The sequence below is a fragment of the Corythoichthys intestinalis genome, chromosome 10, assembly GCF_030265065.1.
Source record: "Corythoichthys intestinalis isolate RoL2023-P3 chromosome 10, ASM3026506v1, whole genome shotgun sequence".
In the NCBI taxonomy this organism is placed as follows: Eukaryota; Metazoa; Chordata; class Actinopteri; order Syngnathiformes; family Syngnathidae; genus Corythoichthys; species Corythoichthys intestinalis.
The window spans coordinates 22,426,571-22,447,565 of NC_080404.1; the positions used below are offsets into that span (position 1 = coordinate 22,426,571).

The following is a 20,995-nucleotide window of genomic DNA, read 5'->3' on the forward strand; positions in this document are numbered from 1 at the left end:
CCGCCACTCATACTTGAGCCTTCATATGAATCAGAATTTTGTCCAGTTCTGAGTTAGCATCTTTTCTTTTTCCTTCGGTGTCATCATTATAGTTTGGCTGGCAGCTAATGCTAATGTCATCTCCACTTGACGCATCATTAAACACAGAAATTACATACGTGTCAAGTTGTACGGTTTCGGCGTAATTTGTACAAGTGAGCACTGATTGTAAAATGTGTACGCTGTACGTTCAAAATCTGTATGTTTTTTGGCCATTTTTTTTTTCTTTTCTCCGTTCAGATTTTGTCACCGTTTCGGCAACGAGACTAAGTGTGTTACTAAGCGTTACGTTGGTTGAATGACGCGAGAAAAGTCAGAGACTAGGTGTCTCCAATATTTCCTGACTCTAGCCGACAGCCCACAATCTATGCGCAGATATCACATGCATATAGAACTACATGCGAAATGACAGACTCGGTGGCGTTGGTAAACAGCCGCAATTTTAAAGCAGTAGACTTCTCAGAAGGCTCTTTTGTAGTGAACCTTCTTTTAACCCAAGTAACTTTTTATCTAAAATGCTCCTAAATCGGCAAAATCTTGACTTGAAGCTATCTTTAAATGATGAAACAGTTTAAAAAATTTAACATGTTGAAAGTAGACAGAAGGGAACTAATGCAAAAACGGGAGCAATTTCAACAACTTTAACGGTTGATTCACAACATTAAATGGCTTCCAAACATAGCAAAGGTTACTATGTTTTTTTGTTTTGTTTTGAAAAAACTTAAGAAGAAAAAAACATGAAAGGTAACACCCGTTACTTTGCCAAGTAACTAATTACTTTTACATTCAGGTAACTGAGTTACTAACTCAATAACGTTTTGGGAGAAGTAATTTGTAACTGTAATTAATTACTTTTTAAAAGTAAGCTCAACAACACTGGTCATAAAGATGAAGTCTGCAGAATGAAAAGTGACGAAAGCGGAGATTTTATTCTGCCAATTTGTTGCTGAACACAATTTGCCCGCAACTATTGCTGATCACTTCTCAGAATTAGCAAAAGAAATGTTCCCTGACTATAAGATTGCATCAGTAAGTTAATTTTATCAGTTGACCTTTTTAATTTATAATTGGACACACTAACGAACTACCTTCAAGTCAAACTGAATTGCGAGCTGAAGTGCCATGAAGTGCAGACATCAAAAGACATGGTAGAAATTGCCAAAAGTGTTACATACAATTATAACAAAAGTCACTGTTAAATTTTAGTAATCATGATATCGCTTAAGATATTGATTGTTCTCTGATTGCACCAGGTTATATGTTACTATATGTTACAATATTACCAATAAATTCATATTGTTTTAAAGATTGAGTTTTATTTTTGTTTCATATTGCATCCTATATACAACGTTGTAAGATTAGTCACCAGTTTGTAAGGGCACACATCACTATTTGTAAGATTGCCAACGGCCTTGAGTTGACAGGTATGTAATCCGGACAAGATATACAGTATCTGTTTATGCAGTTGAGCTGATGCAATAATTTCACATTTTAATATGGCTAGTTTCATACCGCAGGTCTTAATGCACAATTTAATATGGCTAGTTTCATACCGCAGGTCTTAATACACAATTCCGATTTTTAGTTATATCTGTTTTTTTGCGTGCCTGTTCAGACTATGTGATGTCCATTGATTGGCAGTCCGAGATTAGCTTTTTTTTTTTTTTTCACCGTTTGGATTTTTGCACCGTTTCGGCAAGGAGACAATGTGCATTACTATGCGTTACTACGTTGGTTGAATGACGCGAAAAAGTCAGTGACATGGAGAGAGAAGAAGGTTTGTTGGGATGCTGTAGCAAACGCGATGACAAGCTAGATGGCTCCAATATTTCTTGACTGTAGCCCAGGGGTCCCCATCTGCCGGGCCGCGTACTGGTACTGGTCCGTGGCACATTTGCTCCCGGGCCGCATAGAAATAATTTAATAACGACCGCATTCTGGCTGAATTAACCCTGTGCCCCTGCTTAACACACCAATATCCCTGTCTACTCTAGATACAATAGGGTTAGGGTTAGGAATGTCGTCATAGAAATCCATTGATTGGACTGATAGCAGTACATCTTGTTTGTGTATATAATATATCTATGTGCGCTTGTCCTTGATAATTACGTATTGCTAGGCCGCAGGCGCAGCACATTTGTTCCCGGAAATAATTAGCCCCCACACGAGCGAAGATGACTGGAAAACAGACGTCTTTGGAGATATTTTTACGGCGAAAAGGGCATCTGACGAGCCTACAACCTCGAAGACCCACGAAAGGCGAAGGAGTGGATTCGTGACCCGTTTGTGAATAAACCGAGTGATTCGAGCATGTCTGTGCAACAGGAAGATCAACTTGTATAGATCGCAAATGACGGCGACCTTATTAAACGTACATTTGAGACAACAACTCTACTGAGGTTCTGGATTAAAGTCATTCTGGAATATCCTGACATCGCTACGAGAGCTTTGAAAACCTTGCTAAAATTTCCAACATCGTATCTTTGTGAAGCGGGCTTCTTAATTAATGTTTAACGACAAGGCGATGTCGTTAATGGTGAGAGCGGTGTGCAGTTGTTGTGTGCAGCTTACATGGCAGCATGTATCTGAGGAGAACTTTTCTACAAGTCCTTCCATGATCAAACGTAAGTTATTATTCCTTTTTTTTCAAGAAAGTTTGTAGTGTTTACTTTGGAATCACTGCATTTGCGCATTTTGCAGCTATGGTTAACGTTAAGCGCATGCGCAGAACCGCATCGTTGCCATTTTTGATGGGTTGCAAAATTTGTCAGAACACCGGTCCGTGAAAAAAAGACCCAAATAACACCGGTCCGTGGAGCAAAAAAGGTTGGGGACCATGCTGTAGCCGACAGCCAACATTCTATGCCTCGATATAACATGCATATACTAGTATATATGTATAGAATGCTAAATCTGAATAAATACATTGAGGACAAAAATAAATAAAAGAAATATAAAAATTCGTACTTCGCGGTTTTTCACGTATCGCAGCGGGTTCTGGTCCCCATCAACCGCGAAAGACGAGGGATCAATGTAACTGGTATTTTCTTTTTCACTGCCAGATCCATATTGAAATATGTGAACTCGTTCCTTTTAGTTTTGTTTATAATTAACACGCACACACATCACATCGCCATTCTGTACAACATTTCTGTTGAGGGGGCGTTTTCTTCGACTTTTTCCCCCGGGTATTGAATTTTTCCCCTTGACAGCTTCAGTAGCCAGAACCAGCCTTCATCTAGTCAGCCCTTGTTCCTCTTGCTATATTTTTAAGCGGGGAATGAACAAAAAATAACCTATAGCTAGAAGACGCCAGAGCAGCGAATTAAGAAGACACGCAGTGTGGGTTGTTTAGGATTCATCTGGTTAGTTCTCTCCACGAGCGCCGAGGGCGCGCGCTTGTCTCGCGTGACAGGAGGACAGAAAAACAGGTAGAAAACTTGGACGATCATGTATTTTTTTCCACGCATCGGCGCATTATGTTAAGCAGAGGAGGGACACGCTGCCTCTAGCGATCTTGTCATGAGGAAGGAAGCTGTATGTGACAACATTTGTGGACGGGAAGGGCCTTGTTGGAGTGTTATTGAGGAAAATGCTTTGGAATAACAGGAGAAGCTTGCGAGATGTGCGGAGTAATTTGACACGGCCAACTCGCTAGTTTGACTGAATAACTAGGCATTATATGTCGTTATTTGATAGGTGATTGCGAGTGTTGCAACAGTGTCTTCAGCTATTAACGCTAGGGATGTTTTTTGGGCCGAGTAAATAGCAGAAATGTTCACAATCGCGTCTGCGTAGCTACGTTGAGGTGTGCTTAGCCCCGTCTTTTCCTTAGGCTCTGTGGACTGTGCTGCCTTGTATGTATCCCTCCACCAGAATGCCAACCAAGGGATCCCGTGCGAGTTAGTGCGGATGCGAACAGGATGAAATAATGGGTCGGTCGCGTCGACACGTGTCGCAAGGTTCCAAAATAATGCAGTACACAGGAACATCAAGTGATCAATATTTCCCACAACACTAAGGCCATTAAATGTTTTCTGAAAAATTAGTCATAACAAAAAATAAATGAAACAATACAAAGCCAAACATAGCTGAGTCATTTTTTATAGGGGGCCCAGTATGAATTAAGCTGTATTTTCACTAAAGCTGGACAAATACTCATTCAGCTTTTTTTTTTTTTTTTTTTTTTTTTTGTGTATTAGCAATTGTCCCCTATTATAAATTCAAAGGTACAGACTCTAAAATTATTTTAATGTAATTGACTTCTGGTATTGAGTATTTATTTGTCTCCACTGTGTTTCATTCAAATTCAGTCTATAAAATAACTAATATAAGTAGGAAAAAAATTAAAAATAATTGATATGATTCTGGATAAACTATCTTTTAATTAAACACGGCCTTTCCTGACCAATTTGGTACCCAGGCAACATATTTGCTGGTGCCCCCCAAAACAACAATAGCTATTTTGACCACAAATATTGAAACACTTACACTCATATGGGGTGGCGTGGCTCAGTGGTAGAGTAGTTGTTCCCCAACCCAGAGGTTGTGGGTTCAATTCTTCGCCCTGATGAACTCGCCTAAGTATCCTTGAGCAAGATACTGAACCCCATGTTGCTCCTGGTGCTGCGTCACCAGTAGGTGAATAGTGAGATAGTGTAAAGCGCTTTGAGCGCCTTGAAAGGTGGAAAAGCGCTATATAAGTATAACACCATTTACCATACTGTACTTCTTTTTCCACTGCCAGTTTGTTTGTGGAAACGTACTGGACTTGGTGCTGATGTGGATAAGGTAGCTGTAAAAGATGTACAGAGGTGGAAGAAAAATATTTCCGAAGAGCATCAACAAGCATGCAAAGAGAAAAAAGTGGGCTGTTACATTATATTAGTCAAATAGCTGTTGATTGTGAAACCAGCATGACATAACCATCATGGCGCCTAATTTTGGCAGCCTGCTGTACCTGGCTCCATCAGGTGTTTGGATCCGGTCACTAACTTCGACGGGTGAGGTTGAAAAATAAAATAAATTCATGAAACACTGAAACTACACAGGAACATCCAAAAATAATGAATTAACGAATATATGATAATAAAAAAATGAAATTGAATATATATAGTTTTTTTTTTTTACATCAAAGGAGTTGCCATTTTAATGAATTAATGACACATTTAATAACAAATCCTTGCATTTAAATCCATGGCACTTTTTGTCCTCCATACAACAGAACTATGAAATTATTAATTGCATATTTAGTGCTGTATTTATTTACTTATCCTTGGCACTTTTAGGCAAGGCAAATTTATTTGAATAGCATAATATAACACAATGGAAAAGTTCTTCTCATCACACTGAAATCAGAAAGACACAATTTTTAGTCCAACTTTCTCTATAATGGAAAAGGGTGTAAATTTAACGGACACTAATCCACAGCTGGCTGAATACTGAAAATATTTCTAAAACAACAGGCCTGGCTAATGATACAGTATAATTTAGCTAGCTTGCAACTGCGCTAAGTACGTATACGTGTTTATGCAATTTAAAATTTTCATCACAACAAACCTCTGTCTTTTTCAAGTTTATGCTTCTCTTCTTTCTTCTTCTTTCTAAAATGTGAACTGGACTCCCGGAGGGCTTTTGTCTTTTCATGACGTCGTCATCGTCACCGTAGCGTCGCTCAATTGCGGGGGGAGTGAAATTAGAGACTGCGGTGAAATTACCGCATCACAGGAAAAAGTGAAACGGGCAGAAGGTGCATTAGAAAAATGATTTCATTATTTTTTAAAGACATATACTATACAGTAACTAAAAAAAAACATCTTTTTTTTTTTTTTTAATACAATAACATTTTGGAAAACTACATAGGCCTACATTTGAAAATTGATAATATATGCACATTGTTCATTGGCCCATTAATGGGTTTGACCTGACATCTGAAACTAAGGGATCATTATGTTTATTACCTTCACTGGAGTGCATATTTGTATTTGTTTAGACAAGGTGATTGCCACCTTGCATATTGTTATTACTGAGTGACAGTTTTGCACGAATCATTAATGTATGTAAGTAAGACCAGAGAGAAATATGACAGCACATTACCCTGAGCCTGGCTGCTTACCTACTTCACCTGACTCACTTGATTGACTGGCTGGCTAGCTGGTTGGCAGACTCACTTGCTGACGGACTATTTGGTGTACAGACTGACTTACTGATGTTTCCTCATGTTTGATTTTGTTTCAAATGGTATGTGCACTTTCGTCTTTCATTATCACTTTAAGAACAGAGCTGGAGTCTGTTGTATAAAAAATGCTCTTAATCCCAAGGAGTTGTTATGTGTGTATTAACAGAATTAAATTCACTGGCACTTTGTTCTAATAGAGAAAAAATAAGTTTAAATAGAATACATTCCGAATACTTTATTTCTCATTGGTTTTATTTTGCCAAGAAATCGATATCAGAAAATCGCGTTTGAAAGAAAATAATCAGGATTTTTTTGTTAGGCAAAATCGAACAGCCTTAGTAGTATGACTGACTCGGCAGATGCTGCGTGTTAAAAACTACCGCGCTCTGATTAGAGCATGTCAGCGCTGACATATGAGGGAGAGCCATGCATATTGTGCATGCGAAAATGATATCTAGTCTTGCGGCGATACCTTTAAAACAGTCTATGGAAGCTACTCCCAGTTTAAATTGAATTATTTCTATATTTGACTAAGGAGGCGCTCGACTCTGAGGTGCTGGAGCTTAGCTCCGGAGGGCTCCGCCCCCCTTTAACTTCTGCATATTTGCAAATGACTTGCAACTCGTTTGTGACTCGAATAAAAGGGACACGTGCAATTTTCTGGCACTAGACGTCCAATCCATTTGAACTAGGAACTCCCAGTTCGAAATGATTGAACATCTACAGTATTAGATGCCAGAGTTAAAACTGGACATAGAGGTCTTTGGAAAGGCAGAACGATTGGATACAATCCATGTGAAATTTCCTCATTTTGATTCTGATTGCACTCTCGCTCTGTCACCCATCCCAGACTATAATGTCTGCCAGAGGAGGAAAAAAGAAGGTCACCAAGCTGTCCCGGTCATCCCGGGCAGGGGTCATCTTCCCCGTTGGCCGTATGATGAGATACCTGCGCACTGGCACGCATAAATATCGAATCGGCATGGGGGCACCAGTCTACATGGCAGCAGTTATCGAATACTTGGCAGGTATGTTTTTAATTACTCAATATGTCAGATGTTTTGTTGTTGTTGTTGTTTTTAAGTTTAATAAAAACATGCTAAAATGAAGTAATGACACTACTGTATGTCTCATGGATTTCCATAATTTGCTAACTTTGCAGCTGAGATTTTAGAGTTGGCTGGAAATGCTGCGCGAGACAATAAAAAAGGCAGAATCACTCCCAGACATATTAAGCTGGCTGTGGCAAATGATGAGGAGCTGAACCAGGTATGGACAACCTTCTATCACACGCTGCCTCTCTAGTTAGGACAAATTACAGAGTAATACAAGTTTGAGTTGAATCAACATTGCTTACCAAATTACAGTAAAATACAAGTACAACATTGTTTTCTAGCTTCTTCGTGGTGTCACCATATCAAATGGAGGAGTTCTGCCTCACATTCACCCGGAGCTGCTCTCCAAGAAGAGAGGAAGCCGCGCCAAAGTGGACAGCCAGCTGCCTGTTCCCGAGAAGCAAGAATTGCGCTCCAAAAGCAGCAAACCCGTCAAACCCTCGAAAAAGGTTAAGGGCAAACGAGGGCGGAAACCAAAGGTTGGTAAAATGAGTATGACTTTTTCACGTGTGCCATAGCAACAGTAGCTCCTATGGCCAAATTTTACTTCACAAATAATGTATCACTTTGTAATGCTTTTGATTAACATAATGATAATGAAACCTAGGGTTTTATACCTAAAAATCCTAGACCAGAGCTTTTTGGCGTTCAGAAGTGTGGCAATATTTTGCCACCATGTTTTTTGTAAAGATGGGCAGACAACAGATGTGTCATTGTAATGAAACTCCACTCTAAAAGTATGTTGGCTTGAGACGTCTTAGTCAAACATCACACGTTATGTCTGATGCATGGTTCAGGCCGACGGCGTAGCTACGGCGTCGACCCTACGCCGTCGATGAGCATTTGAAGCGCTGTGTAGAATTGACATGTTGTGCTGTAGTGCGCCGCCCAGTCACTAGGGGTGTGTGTCCTTTCTTTATGTGGTTTTGCAGGCTTTCGCGGGTTTCACATAGCACGTCAGACAGAGAGCAGCTGTTTTTCGTGCTGGAGCTCATCGAAATCTGTGAAAAATGTTCTTTTTAGTGGCAGATCTATCGGTACCAAACAGAAACAGTCACGTGACTGAATAAAATGAGCTAAATCATAGAAGAGCACACACCTGTAGCTCGGGAATATCAGCAAAATGAGGGGCCGTGTACATGGTGACGCTGCGACATCAAGATGCAACGATTGTGTTGCAGATTGGCCTCGCCTTTACACGGTGACGGCAAAAACGGAAGGCAAAGGCGCAAACTTTTGATTCCGGCCTCCAAAGCGGAATGATTTGATTGCGGGGATTGCTCCACAACCATATGAATGGAACGCTCTCGCTCCGATAACGTCAGCACTCTCACACGTCACTTTGGGCATACGCAGTCGCTGTTAGTAAACATTCAAAACAGGAAACATGGCAGAGCGTCGACTTTAATTTACTGTTTATATTATTTTAAATATTCAAATATATTTTATATTTGCGTTTTTCTGCCTTATGGAGCAAAAGAAAAAACGTGTGGACGCCATTGCTTCGAGTGGGAAAGTATGTTGTATTTCGGACTGAGGAGGTAGTTGTCATGGAAGTGCATCATTAGCTGTCGCCTTGTAAAACTGCACTGTCCCCTAGGGCCTGGCATGAATACTATATCAATTTTACTCGAAACCGTTCGAATGGAGAAATAACCAAGACAGAAATGCAAACATGAAATGTGTCGTATAGTCGTATTCTCAGAGAGAGGCTAACACTTTTGAAGCACCAAAGCTTGTGTCACTCTAATAATGTCAGGACTTTTCTGGTTTTGATTGAGTGATGGGCCATCATTTCCTGAGGACTGAATTGATGACATTTCCCTCAAATGAGTCAGAATTTTCCAATAGTTGCTCATTTACCAAACAAAAAGTGGCTCTCCTAGAAACGTACTAGGTAAAAAAGCCAAATGGCCCAGTACTAGGCTTCCTAGAATCTTGCATTTCATCGTAATGTTCTTGTTTCGTCATCTGGTAAAGAACACAGACAACGACAAAGAATCTGTACCAAACTCCACAGTTGAAGATGGGCCAGGAGATGGATTTACAGTCCTCTCAGCCAAGAGCCTGTTCCTTGGTCAAAAGGTAATCTATGAAAGTCAGATTTTGTTTATTATGTAGCTGCTACTCTTCATGGACTTTTTGCATGAAAACTCATACGCTGTCAAAAGCTGCAAAGTCGTTTTCAGTCTAAGGAAAATAGCAGTATTCCTAATGCTGTGTTTCCAGGACTTGCCAAAACTAACCAGTAATGACATACATTATCTTTGTAAAACACTGTCCTGTGCAGCAATTTAGCAGCAACAATTTAAATAATGTTTGTAAGGTGTAAGCATTATGTTACATACTTCGATATTAACGTATTATTAGATATTCTTCAAAACGTTGCATTCGATATAGGTTGTCAATCTTCTTGTATCAATCCTGCTTGGTGAGAACGTGTGTGGTATGGCAGTAATGTTATTTATTTAAAGATACACATGCAGTCAATCACCTTTGAGTTTAACACAGCTGGGAAATCTGTAGATGCTTAAAATGAGGCTGAAATTGGTTGACTATACACACAGGAAAAAATTAAATAATCCTGCTTTTGCTTATTTTGTTAGTGGTGCAAAAAAGGGATTTTATAAAGGGTTGTCTGGAAACCCCAGGAATATGAGTAGCAGGCTATGAAACTGGAAAAGACTAGAAGCTAAACTTTTAAGGGAACTGACGTCATGAAGTTTGGTGCAAAGAGTCCATTGTACCAGTGTTGTTTTTGGCAGACATTTTAATTTTTGTCTCAGTCTTATACTAAAAGTATTGAATACTTAAGTCTTAGTCCTATTTTAGTCATTTCAAAATGTGTGCGTCTTCCTCTAGTTTTTGTAGACAAAAACTCCCCCCCAAAAAATTGTCTAGTTTTCGTCGACGAATATACAAACTTTTTGTCTTTAACATTCAAAAGCTTTCATCCACAAATAAGTAAATAAATAAGTGTTTCCAACTATTTTGAATGAACGTTGACAGATGAGCATATATTGTCTCCCAAGGACCACGCCAACTTTAGGATGATAAACACAAGGAGGAAAACAGTACAACATTGTTTTCAATTAATTAAACTTTCCTGGATGCTAAAAACTGTAAACATAAATAAAGTTGTCCGAGATTTTATGCTAATGCAAATGTGAATGCTATGCTAACACTACGTGTTTCATTTAGTGTGCAATGATCACTCATTACAGATCTTTAAAGGCTAAAGCAACATTGCATAATCTCTCTTGCAAAGATAAGAAAGCAAATATTAATGTGCGTTTCAAAACAAGCAAGCCTGAAGCCTTAAGAGGACACCGTTAAGTGTGTGTGTCGGGGGGGAGTTGGGGCAGCACATCACATGAGTGGCACAAACAAACACAGCTATGATGCAGGCTGACAACATGTACAATAAGAAAATGTGAAGAATTGTGAACATATGATGCAAATTAGCGTTCATCTCGTTATGTTTTCTTCTGCAAAGACACATTTTTAGCTCGTCATCGTCATGAAAAAAATTGTTCGTTGCCGATATATTTTCTTTCTCGTCATTGTTGATAAAAAGAATAATACATTGTACTAATGCCTTGCATGCTGGTGGCGGGCCACAGCTTTCTCTTACAGTGACTGAAATCGGCAAAATTGGCACAATCAAGGTGGATGCCATAATTAACCCAACAAATGCAGAGATGGATCTTAAAGATGGTGTAGGTAAGGCTACAGCACTTTGAAGACATCTTTTTGCTTTATATGCACTCAAATGTTGGTGCTGTGTTGTTTGCAGGTCATGCTTTAGAGAAGGCGGGAGACCAGGAATTCCTGGATGGAGTCAAGGAGCTACGGAAAGCACAGGGACCTTTAGCGGTGGCATCAGGTACGGGTTGCTTCAATCATGTTTTTGTTCGCTTTTTTTGTTTGTTGCTCCTAGGCTGTGCCTGAAGTTGATAAAAAACAGCAATTTTTTTCCCTCTGCAGTGGCAGTTAGCCAGGCCAGCGGAATGACGGCCCGTGTCATCATCCACTGCAATGTTCCTCAGTGGGGGTCAGATAAGTGTGAGGAACACCTAGAGAAGACTGTGGAGAACTGCCTCTCGGCTGCAGAAGAGAAGAAACTCAAGTCTTTGGCTTTCCCGTCACTACCTGCTGGACGGTGAGGACTGCTGTAGTCTGTACTGTATATTTGGGGCACTATGTTAAAAAACGTACATACTTAGGGGAGAAATGTCCATAACACTTATTCGACCTAGTTCCAAATCATGTAATGAGTCCAATTCATTCATTAGTTTAACTCCGAATTTACTGAAAATTAAAATACTATAGAAGTGAATTAAAACAGCACCAGACTGCTTAATGTGCAAGGGGCAACATTCACAACATTGGGAGCACCTGACCAGTTTAGCTAAATCGAGCCTCATCTTTATTGCTATCAAGTTACGTACATTCCTTACATATACCCAGACGTGGGTAGTAACATTACATTTACTCCGTCACATTTCCGTAACCTTTTGAGAGCAATGTACTTCTAAGGTTTTACCACGCCATACTTCTTACTTTTACTTAAGTAGATTTGTGAAGAATAAACACTACTCTTACTCCGCTACTTTGGGCAACACTTGTCGTTAGTTTTCCTCTTACAGTTTTTCCTCTTCTTATTTCTTATTCATTGTAGAGTGATCACTCGTTTTTCGCTGTTAGTGGGGATCGCCCCAGACCCCGCCAAAATCGAAAATCCGCGTAAAGGCGCGGAGCTTATTTACATTATTTTATTTTATTTTTTAAATTTTGTGTGTGTTCAATTTATTCAGATTTAACAGCACTGGAAAGAGATACATATAAGACACATGTACAGTATATGCATATTTTAATATATGGTTTTTAAGCACTGTAGAAAGATGTAATAAATTATATGAGATATATAAAATAAAACAATGACTTGTACATGTAGACATGCCTATGTCTTAACTACGGCTGTCAAACGACTAAAATTTTTAATCAAGTTAATTACCGTTTAAAAATGAATCGTAATTAATCGCAATTCAATCCATCTATCAAATATGCCATATTTTTCTGTAAATTATTGTTGGAATGGAAAGATAAGACACAAGATGGATATATATATTCAACATACGGAACATAAGTACTGTATTTGTTTATTATAAAAATAAATCAACAAGATGGCATTAACATTATTAACATTCTCTTCAAGCGATCCATGGAAAGAAAGACTTGTAGTCCTTAAAAGGATAAATGTTAGTACAAGTTATAGAAATTTTATATCAAAACCCCTCTTAATGTTTTCGTTTTATTAAAATTTGTAAAATTTTCAATCAAAAAATAAACTAGTAGCTCGCCATTGCTGATGTCAATAATTACACCATGCTCACTCATGGTACTAACCCATAAAATCAGTTGGACCCGAGCGCCAGCAGAGGGCGCCAAACACCAAAAAACAAGTAACAAGCGGCCATTACACTGTACTGTCATTTTAATCTGTTTCAGTGGGGCATGTGCGTTAATTGCGTCAAATATTTTAACATGATTAATTTTAAAAATTACCACCCGTTAACGCGATAATTTTGACAGCCCTAATCTTAACATTTTTAAATTAAATATTGTGTATAGATTTTTTTTTTAATTGGAAAAAAGTCCGCGATGTACTGAGGGTGAAGCGCGAAGTAGCGAGGGTTCACTGTATTTCAGGGGCCGTTTACATGGTGACTCTCCGAAAATACGAACATTTTTAAATTTGCATTTATATGGGCCCGTCTCCATTTCGAACAATGTCGCAATTCCGCATGAAAACGATGTAGTATTCGTGCCAGGCCCTAGGGGGCAGTGCAGATTTACAAGGCGACAGCGAATGATGCACTTTGACCCCACCAAGTTCCTCAGCCCGATAAAAATATGCCTGCCCACTCGAAGCGATGGCATTTTTCTTTTGTTCAAAAAGGCACAAAAATTGAAACATTCAACATATTTAATTTAAAAATATTATTAAAACAGTAAATTAAAGCTGACATTCCGCCGTATTTGCTGGTTTTAATGTTTAGTAGCACCACTGCGCACGCCCAATGTGACGTGTACGAGTGCTGACGTTATCGGCGCGGTCTCGCACCGCGGGAGCCTTTGATATACATGCGGAGCAAGCCCCCTCAATCCCCTGCAATCGAATTCTTCCACTTTGGAGGAAGGATTCAGAATTTTTCGTCTTCGCCTTCCGTCTTCGCCAACACCATATGCACGCGAGGCCATTCCGCTACTCAGTCATTGCGTCTTTGTGTCGCAGAGTCGCCATGTAAACTGACCCTCAGTCTTTTTAAACAGAGACTGATTGTGGGCAACCAGCAGTTTGTAAAGGTGTAAATCGAATATAATCTAGCGCATGAAAATAACTGAATAGATGACATAGCACAGGCATCGATAAAAGGAACAACAAGTTTTTATTGATGACAATACTCGGACAGAAAGTATGACATATGACTACACTGCCAATTTATAACGTCTTAATCAGATTTTTTCTTAAATCTAGTCAAATAATTTAAGGACTAACAGATTAATGTGTCATATTATTCCACGTACTTTAAGTAAATACTACTATTACTATTTGTTCTTATTAAGGACATATATCTAAAAGTTTTTTTGATCTAAATCAAGAAAAATTTGTTTTCAAATGTTTTGAACAATATCTGTTCTTGAATTAAGAACATTTGTGACAAACAAGCTTTTTTAAGGATTAAGTATACTAATTTATTGCTTAAAACAAGTCTGTTAAGCATAAATTCAGCTACCTATTTTAGTTATTTCAAGAAATCTGAGTAAAATTTACTTGAAGTACTGGCAGATAATTTCACTTATTTTTAGTAGATTTACACTGAAAACAAGGGAATTTAACTTGTTTTAAGGAGGTATGTTTTTGCAGTGTAGGGTGTGCGTGAGATCGGGAGACCACTTGGTGGTAAATAGAGTTTGGCTCGGCTCGTCTGACAAGGCCAGGAACCCTGAGCTCATCAAGTATGGCACTCGTCCACTTTCCTTTTGAAGGCTTCCACTGGATTGAAGAGGTTGTTGAATTTAGCATGAAGGGAGGCTTGGGTAGATACAGTTGAATAATTTTGGTGTTTTTGATGTAAATGAATTGGTATCCATTGTCCAAAGCACCTTGCTGCCTCCTTTGGATTTGAGGGCGGTTTAGATAAATCTAAGTCAGCTGCTGTATCTGATTTCCAGCCCTATTTTACGTATTAGATTTTACTTTATTTTTGCCAGATATGCCCTCAGTGGCTAAACCAGTTTCACCAGTGAGATGTCGCAAAAATAATCACGACTCCATTATAACAATCAGACGTAATAATATAGTCATATGACCGACCACACATAAACTTGAAGTCAGAAGTCCTATGGTCACGCCATAATGTTTAATCACATGATGTCTTTTAATCATTGCAGAAAGTAAACTTTTTGATATAGAGCGGAAGATATGATCATAAACCGGAGATTATGGGAGGAAATATGTTTTCTCCACTGGAGGGCAATCATGCTGTTAGGAATGGTGATGTTTAATTTCTGTTAATATTCTAGTTGGAATTGGATTATTTTTTGTGAATTTTTTGGGGGCCTAATATGGTCATGTAAAAGCTTACGGTATAATAACAGTTCATATACTAGTAGATGAAGTCATTAGCCTACTTGAGTATTTCTTTTTCACTTTTTTACTTGTACATGAGTAATTTTTTGGGGTCACTACTTTTACCTTTAACTGAAAAATATTATTTTGAAGTAAATCTACTCTTTCTTGAGTAAAATGTTTGTCTCCTCTGCATATACCTTATACTTAGACATAATCCCCCTCTACAGGAATGGATTCCCAAAGCCAACAGCAGCCCAGCTGATTCTCAAGGCCATCTCCAACCACTTTGTGTCATCCACCAACTCCTCTCTGAAAAACATATATTTTGTTGTGTTTGACAGTGAGAGTATTGGAATATATCTTCAAGAAATGGCCAAGTTGGACTCCAAGTAAAAAAAATATTTTTTTCTTGCTGTGTCTTGTTGACGGTGTCAACAGCTGATTACAGTAGTGGAGCTACAGTGGGAGGAAAAAGCATGTGAACCCTTCGGAATCTTACATTTCACAATTAATTGTTCATAAAATGTGACCGCTGGGTTGGGTTGTTTGGTGTGAATAGCTTTCTTAAGGTCATCCCGGGGAAATGGCAATGTTATTTTCAAAGACGTGAAAACAAAATAGCTTTTTTTTGGGGTTAATTAGTTTAAACAAACTGTGTATTTACATGATCGGGTCATATTTGATGATCGATTCATGCAGAAAATTAAGACATTTCATAAGGTTTACAAATCTTTCCTCGATGCTGTAAAATTACAACCTCTGGCTAAAAAACATGGAGTTACCAATCTCGGAGGATGTTAGCTCAGTTTAAAAAAACAGATCATTGACATCAACCGGAATCAAAGTACAGTAATTTCAAATGGCAACTTTCTGGCTTGAGGAAACACTAAAAGAAAACCAGATTAAAAAAAAAAAAAAAATGCTGGTAATCACCGATGGTTTTGTTTTCAGACCGATGGGGAACAAATACGGAATCACTCAGTTCTGATGAAAAAAAAATATGGAATCATTACACAATGTTAATGCTGTTTGTTCAGTCAGCTTTGTCATTGATAATTTGGTGCTGCATGTCTGGGACAGGCATCGGGAGATTGGTGCTCTTACATTGTCAAAAATTTAGAAAAGGAGCAATATGTAAGATTGGTGGCCAAAAACGGTACTGCAAACAAGATCAAAATATAGAAGCGCACAACATCTTGCCTGGCACGGCCAGACTGTTCTCCCTGTGTTTTTCAAACACTGAGAGAATAGTCTGGGACCCAGCCCATTAACGGCCTCTCGAGCAAGTACAAAATCAATCGACAAATCAGATTCGTTTATTTGCGTGACGTGTTCTTAACGAGCAATGTCACTCTTCCGCGTTGGAAGTCGTCTCCACAACAATACAGATGGCGAACAGGAGAGCCGAGAATATGTTCCAATCCACGGTAAAATCAGTTTTAAATTACCAAAAACACATCGACACAAGTCATTGATAACAGTCTGTCTCGCGCTAGCCATGTTGAATAAACTCCGCTCTCCTCGTATGTTTACTCCCGCGCACAAGTCCCTCGTCCCTCCCGTTGCTGATTGGTCCACTCCGCTGTCTGTTTGCTGTGGCTTGCTCCGCCCTGGAAATTTTATCCGCTTAATGGTGGCCAGACTCAATAGCTGGAACAGTGGTGAGTCTGGAGTACCAGGCTACACAACATCCCCTTTATATTGCATTTCATTCAGAAACTAGAAAATGCAAATTTCTGAAATTATCTGCGTAGCTTTGCTGTGCTAGTCAGTATACTTGCTGTATAATTATATGCAAGTACAGGTACAAGGACTACAGATACACGTACTTGCTGTACAAGTACATGCAAAACAAGTACACGCAAGCGCACGTCCTCGCAGTTCAAGTACATACAATTACACGTGCTCGCAGTATAAGACCACGTAAATACACGTACTAGTAGTACAAGTAACCAGTATAAGTACATATTCTTGTTGTATAAGTAAAAGTACTTGTTGTACAAGTGCACAAAGTATATGCATGTCCTTGTCTTATTTCTGCAGCCTTATTTTACGAGGTCTACAGAGCTGTGGCAATCTGGATGAAGACAAGGAACTTATCTCATTATTGGCTGATTGGTGGAGGGCGGGACATTTTTTGTAAACACAGATTAAAAGCAATCATTTTTACGGACTGATAACAGACTTTTAAAATTGGAAAATCTCGGTTTAACCATTGAAAACCATGTTCGAAGTATGTTTCTTCAATGTCTATTGAAATATGACGACCATTTCACGAATAACCGAGTTGAAAATCTTACATGTCGCTCCTTTAATGCGGCATTTTGGACATGTTTCTTTTCCCAAGTATGTTTGGGCATGTTACAATTTTTTTCCAAGGTGATAATGCATTTTGCCATCAAGCAAAATACACATATAGTGAACTTCTGCAAAGTTGGAGCCAGATTAATGAAGAGCACTCAGAGACTGCAAGCTGTTATAAAAGCCAGAGGTGGTGCATCAAAGTATTAAGTATAAGTGTTTGCTTGATGTGATTTTTTTCCCCACAGAATTGAGTGATTTCATAATTCTTTGACCAGAATTGATTTCATTACTTTTCCCTCTCCTTTGTCAGAAAAAGTAACGTTTAACATTTTTCCCCTCAATTTGAGTGTTTCTTGAAGCCAAAAATGTGATGTCTATAATGTCTTTTAGTTTTTTGCCATGTTTATGATTTGTTTTTATGTTTATAAATCAATTTGAGTGAGGATCCACCAATGCTGGTGATTGTTATCATTTTTGCCAGGGGTTCGTAAAAAGGAAATGTGACCGAAAAAGTTTTTTTTGTTGTTGTTGTTGTTGCTGTCCCCTACAGATTAGGTAATTTAAGTCCTTTAAATTTGTCATTATGGTTGCTGTGTCACAGATGGTTTTACATTCCATGTACAAATAGAAGTTATTTCTTGGCTTCTGTAGTTTCTGATACGCTAGTTACTAAAAATGTGGTACTCATTCTGCTTTGAAATAAAATGTTTTACATCATCTGCTTTTGAAAGTTCTTACATCAAGAAAACACCAGTCATGTCACACTGTGCACATTTATAGTGTTTTTCAGCTACAATAATACAAAAAGCAGTAGTATTGCACAAGCGTTGTTCTAGATTTGCAGAGTTTAAAAATACGCAGGGAAACGTATACCCCGTCTGTCCTGCTTTGTGACCAATGAGCTGACAGAACACTCATATACAAGTACAAGGGCGTAGGTTTGGTCTCAACATTGGTAGGGACAATATTACCGTAATGCACATAATACCAACAATGATCCAGAAAAGGGACAGCAAGGTTGACTTTGTTGTTCCTTGTTCAATGCTAACACTGATGCGGGTTGGACTCAGTAGCAAAATTAGTGGCGTTTCCCCCACCTCCACAACATTGATGTCTCTTTACATGATCTACAGTGGCTGCTGCTGACCGAAAAAAACTTCTAATACCCCTACTCTCCGAAGGGGGCGGCATGTTGTCGACATGCCTATATAACTGAAGTAATTATATACTGCAAATAAGGTTGTTTAAAAGTTTGTGGAGACAATTTGAGCATCCTGAAAAATTGGTAGTGTTATGTCCCTACCATCCCTTTGCAAATCTATGCCCTTGCACGAGTATGACATTGGTTGAGGAATCAAATTGTGCTTCAACGGAAACTGAGCTTCAGAACGAGCGTGTAGCGGTGATGATGCAAACTTTATTTTCCTTCATTTAAAAATTGCTATTTTTAGACAGGGTGTTTCAAACTATGGTGTGCCTAACACTTCCAAGCATTTCCAAGCACTTGACGCGAGCATTTTCCAAACTTTGAAAACACAACAATAAAATCTAAACATTTACAAGGATTCCAAGCACCCGTATGAACCAGGTGTATGACATTCATTTGATGTCACGTATCCGCTCAAATTGTTTCATAGTGACTGACTGCCACTGATAACATGCAATAGACATGTGGTAGTATATGACAACAAACTTTATTTTTCCCCATGAAGCCTACTGACAATATTAGAAAATTGTGACATTAATTTGATGCCACATATATGCTGAAATCATTTCATCATGACAGACTGCCACTGATAACATGCATTAGACTTACTTGTGGGAGTATAGGACGAACAAACCTTATTTACATGATATTAATTACACTGTAAAAAGTACATCAACTTTCATTTATATACTATGTACATATTCGTATTTGATTTCCTACCCAAGCAAAACTTCAGCTCTATATTCACAACAAAATAACATTTTTTTCTCTCCAAGATAGCTGTGTGTGTGAGACTGTAGTTTTCCCAGTATTTCTGGGTTATGGGATCTTTTCCAACTCAACAAATAACATAGAATGGCACAAAGAGAACCTCACAGCCACCCAACTTTGGGAGACACTGTCCTAAGTGACATTGAAGTAGTTAAATTTTTCATCACACAAGGCATGATGCCAAAACAGAAGCAAAAAAAATGAAGATGTTCAACAATATGGCATATATATCAATTGAAATTGAATACTATTTTTGAATCTGAGAACATAAAGAGTGTAAGCAACCAAGTCTATGAAAGTCCGTGAAGGTTGCCTCTTTATTGACAAAGGCAGTGAGCACAAACTTTGTTAATAAATTAAAGAAAATATTTTGTACGACACTGGTTTTCCACTCTAGACATCCAATTTGAAAATCTCTAAGAAGGGGAAGCGAAACAATGTAAATATATATTTTTTTCATAAATCAGCTCGTTTGCAGGCCTCAATTTAAACCAGGTGTGCTACATTGTACACAGTGAGCTGACGAAAAAAAAAAAAAACATAAAACAATACTGCACTCGATAGAATTCATCTACATTTTGGAATGTTAATCTGCTGATCCTTTGAAGGACTGCACATGCACTCAAACCATTTGTGAGGTGCTTTAAAACAGCTTGTTTTTGTACGGGGTAAAAAAAAAAATATTTATATCGAAGAGAAGGGCTTGCAAGGAAGTATATATCAACTTCTTAGCCCAATACATGAAAAACAATTGCAAAATAAACCTTTTTCCTAAGAGCCAATGCTGATCATATACTTGAGTTTTTACAGGGCTGCTAAGAACACGAACAAACCTGATTTTACGAACATGCAGTGCCCTGGAATCTCAACATTTACATGCACCCAAGAGGCACGAACGAAGCTAAAATCTTCCATGAGGACGTTTAAATATGGTATTTGCTTCAGTGAGTAACATGTTTGAAAGCATATTGCTTACATGCTAAACTGCAAGAGCGTCCAAACACTGCTAAACCATTAGTGCAGTCAAGGAAAGCTAGGACTTTAACGTATATTCCCTGAAATGGTTAGCAAAAGCAAAAAAAAAAAAAAAAAAGTGAATGTGATGACAAAATTTTCCTCTCTTACTCTCTCTTCTATAGTAATTTCTATATTTTAAACTTTAGACTGTTGAATGAGAAAATAAATTGACCTGATCTGACTTCCTGGAGCAAAGTCACAGGTGGAAGAGGCCGAGTAGTAGGAGGAAGCAGCAGTGTTCCAGACCATTTTAATATGAATCAAAAAAGCTCCTACTGCACTTCGTCAGAGGGGTTTGTAGGTCTGGGAGCAGGGAGTAGTGGTACTGGTGACGTGGCCTCAATAAGAGCAGGGTTGAGGATGATTGGCAGTGACATGGGCGGGACACCAACCTGCAGCGGAGAGGCAAGGGGTTGGATGATAAGAGGGGATTGGCTCAAGGGTGAGGATACTGGGGGTTGTGAGGGCACTGGCATGGGAGAGATCGTCGGCGATGATTGCACTGGCTCTGAAAGACATTCAAAGACAACATTTTATGTTACATTTGGTGCGTTACATGGATCAAAAAATCCTACTTATCCGATTGAAAGGCCATAACGATTAAAAATGTCTCATATAAACATCTTAGTCAATCGGATTCACTCAGATCGTATTGTATTTTGGATCGGATTGTACAGTAAGAAGTAGTCTGAGCTGTTAATCTGCTCCATGCCTCATGTAAACTG

At 38.6% G+C, this 20,995-nt stretch overlaps 2 protein-coding genes across 10 annotated transcripts in view; one reads left to right on the plus strand and one right to left on the minus strand.

The window, feature by feature from the left end:
* The first annotated feature begins 3,212 nt into the window (after positions 1-3,212).
* Positions 3,213-18,364, plus strand: LOC130922640 (core histone macro-H2A.2). Its single transcript, XM_057847541.1, has 9 exons — positions 3,213-3,470; positions 7,068-7,245; positions 7,380-7,486; positions 7,614-7,811; positions 9,313-9,417; positions 10,956-11,055; positions 11,129-11,218; positions 11,320-11,494; positions 15,199-18,364. The coding sequence occupies exons 2-9, from the start codon at positions 7,074-7,076 to the stop codon at positions 15,362-15,364; spliced, it is 1,113 nt and encodes a 370-aa protein (XP_057703524.1). The 5' UTR covers positions 3,213-3,470; positions 7,068-7,073; the 3' UTR covers positions 15,365-18,364.
* The window catches only part of gbf1 (golgi brefeldin A resistant guanine nucleotide exchange factor 1), a 104,919-nt gene continuing 101,734 nt past the window's right edge, over positions 17,811-20,995 (minus strand). For 5 of the 9 annotated variants that reach the window (XM_057847533.1, XM_057847539.1, XM_057847535.1 and 2 more), the window contains one exon: positions 17,812-20,778. In XM_057847533.1, the coding sequence (XP_057703516.1) occupies positions 20,543-20,778 (236 nt within the window). In that variant the 3' untranslated portion in view covers positions 17,812-20,542. Of the gene's footprint in view, positions 20,779-20,995 lie in introns of all 9 variants that reach the window. The other 4 variants (XM_057847540.1, XM_057847537.1, XM_057847536.1 and 1 more) reach the window with 2 other exon arrangements.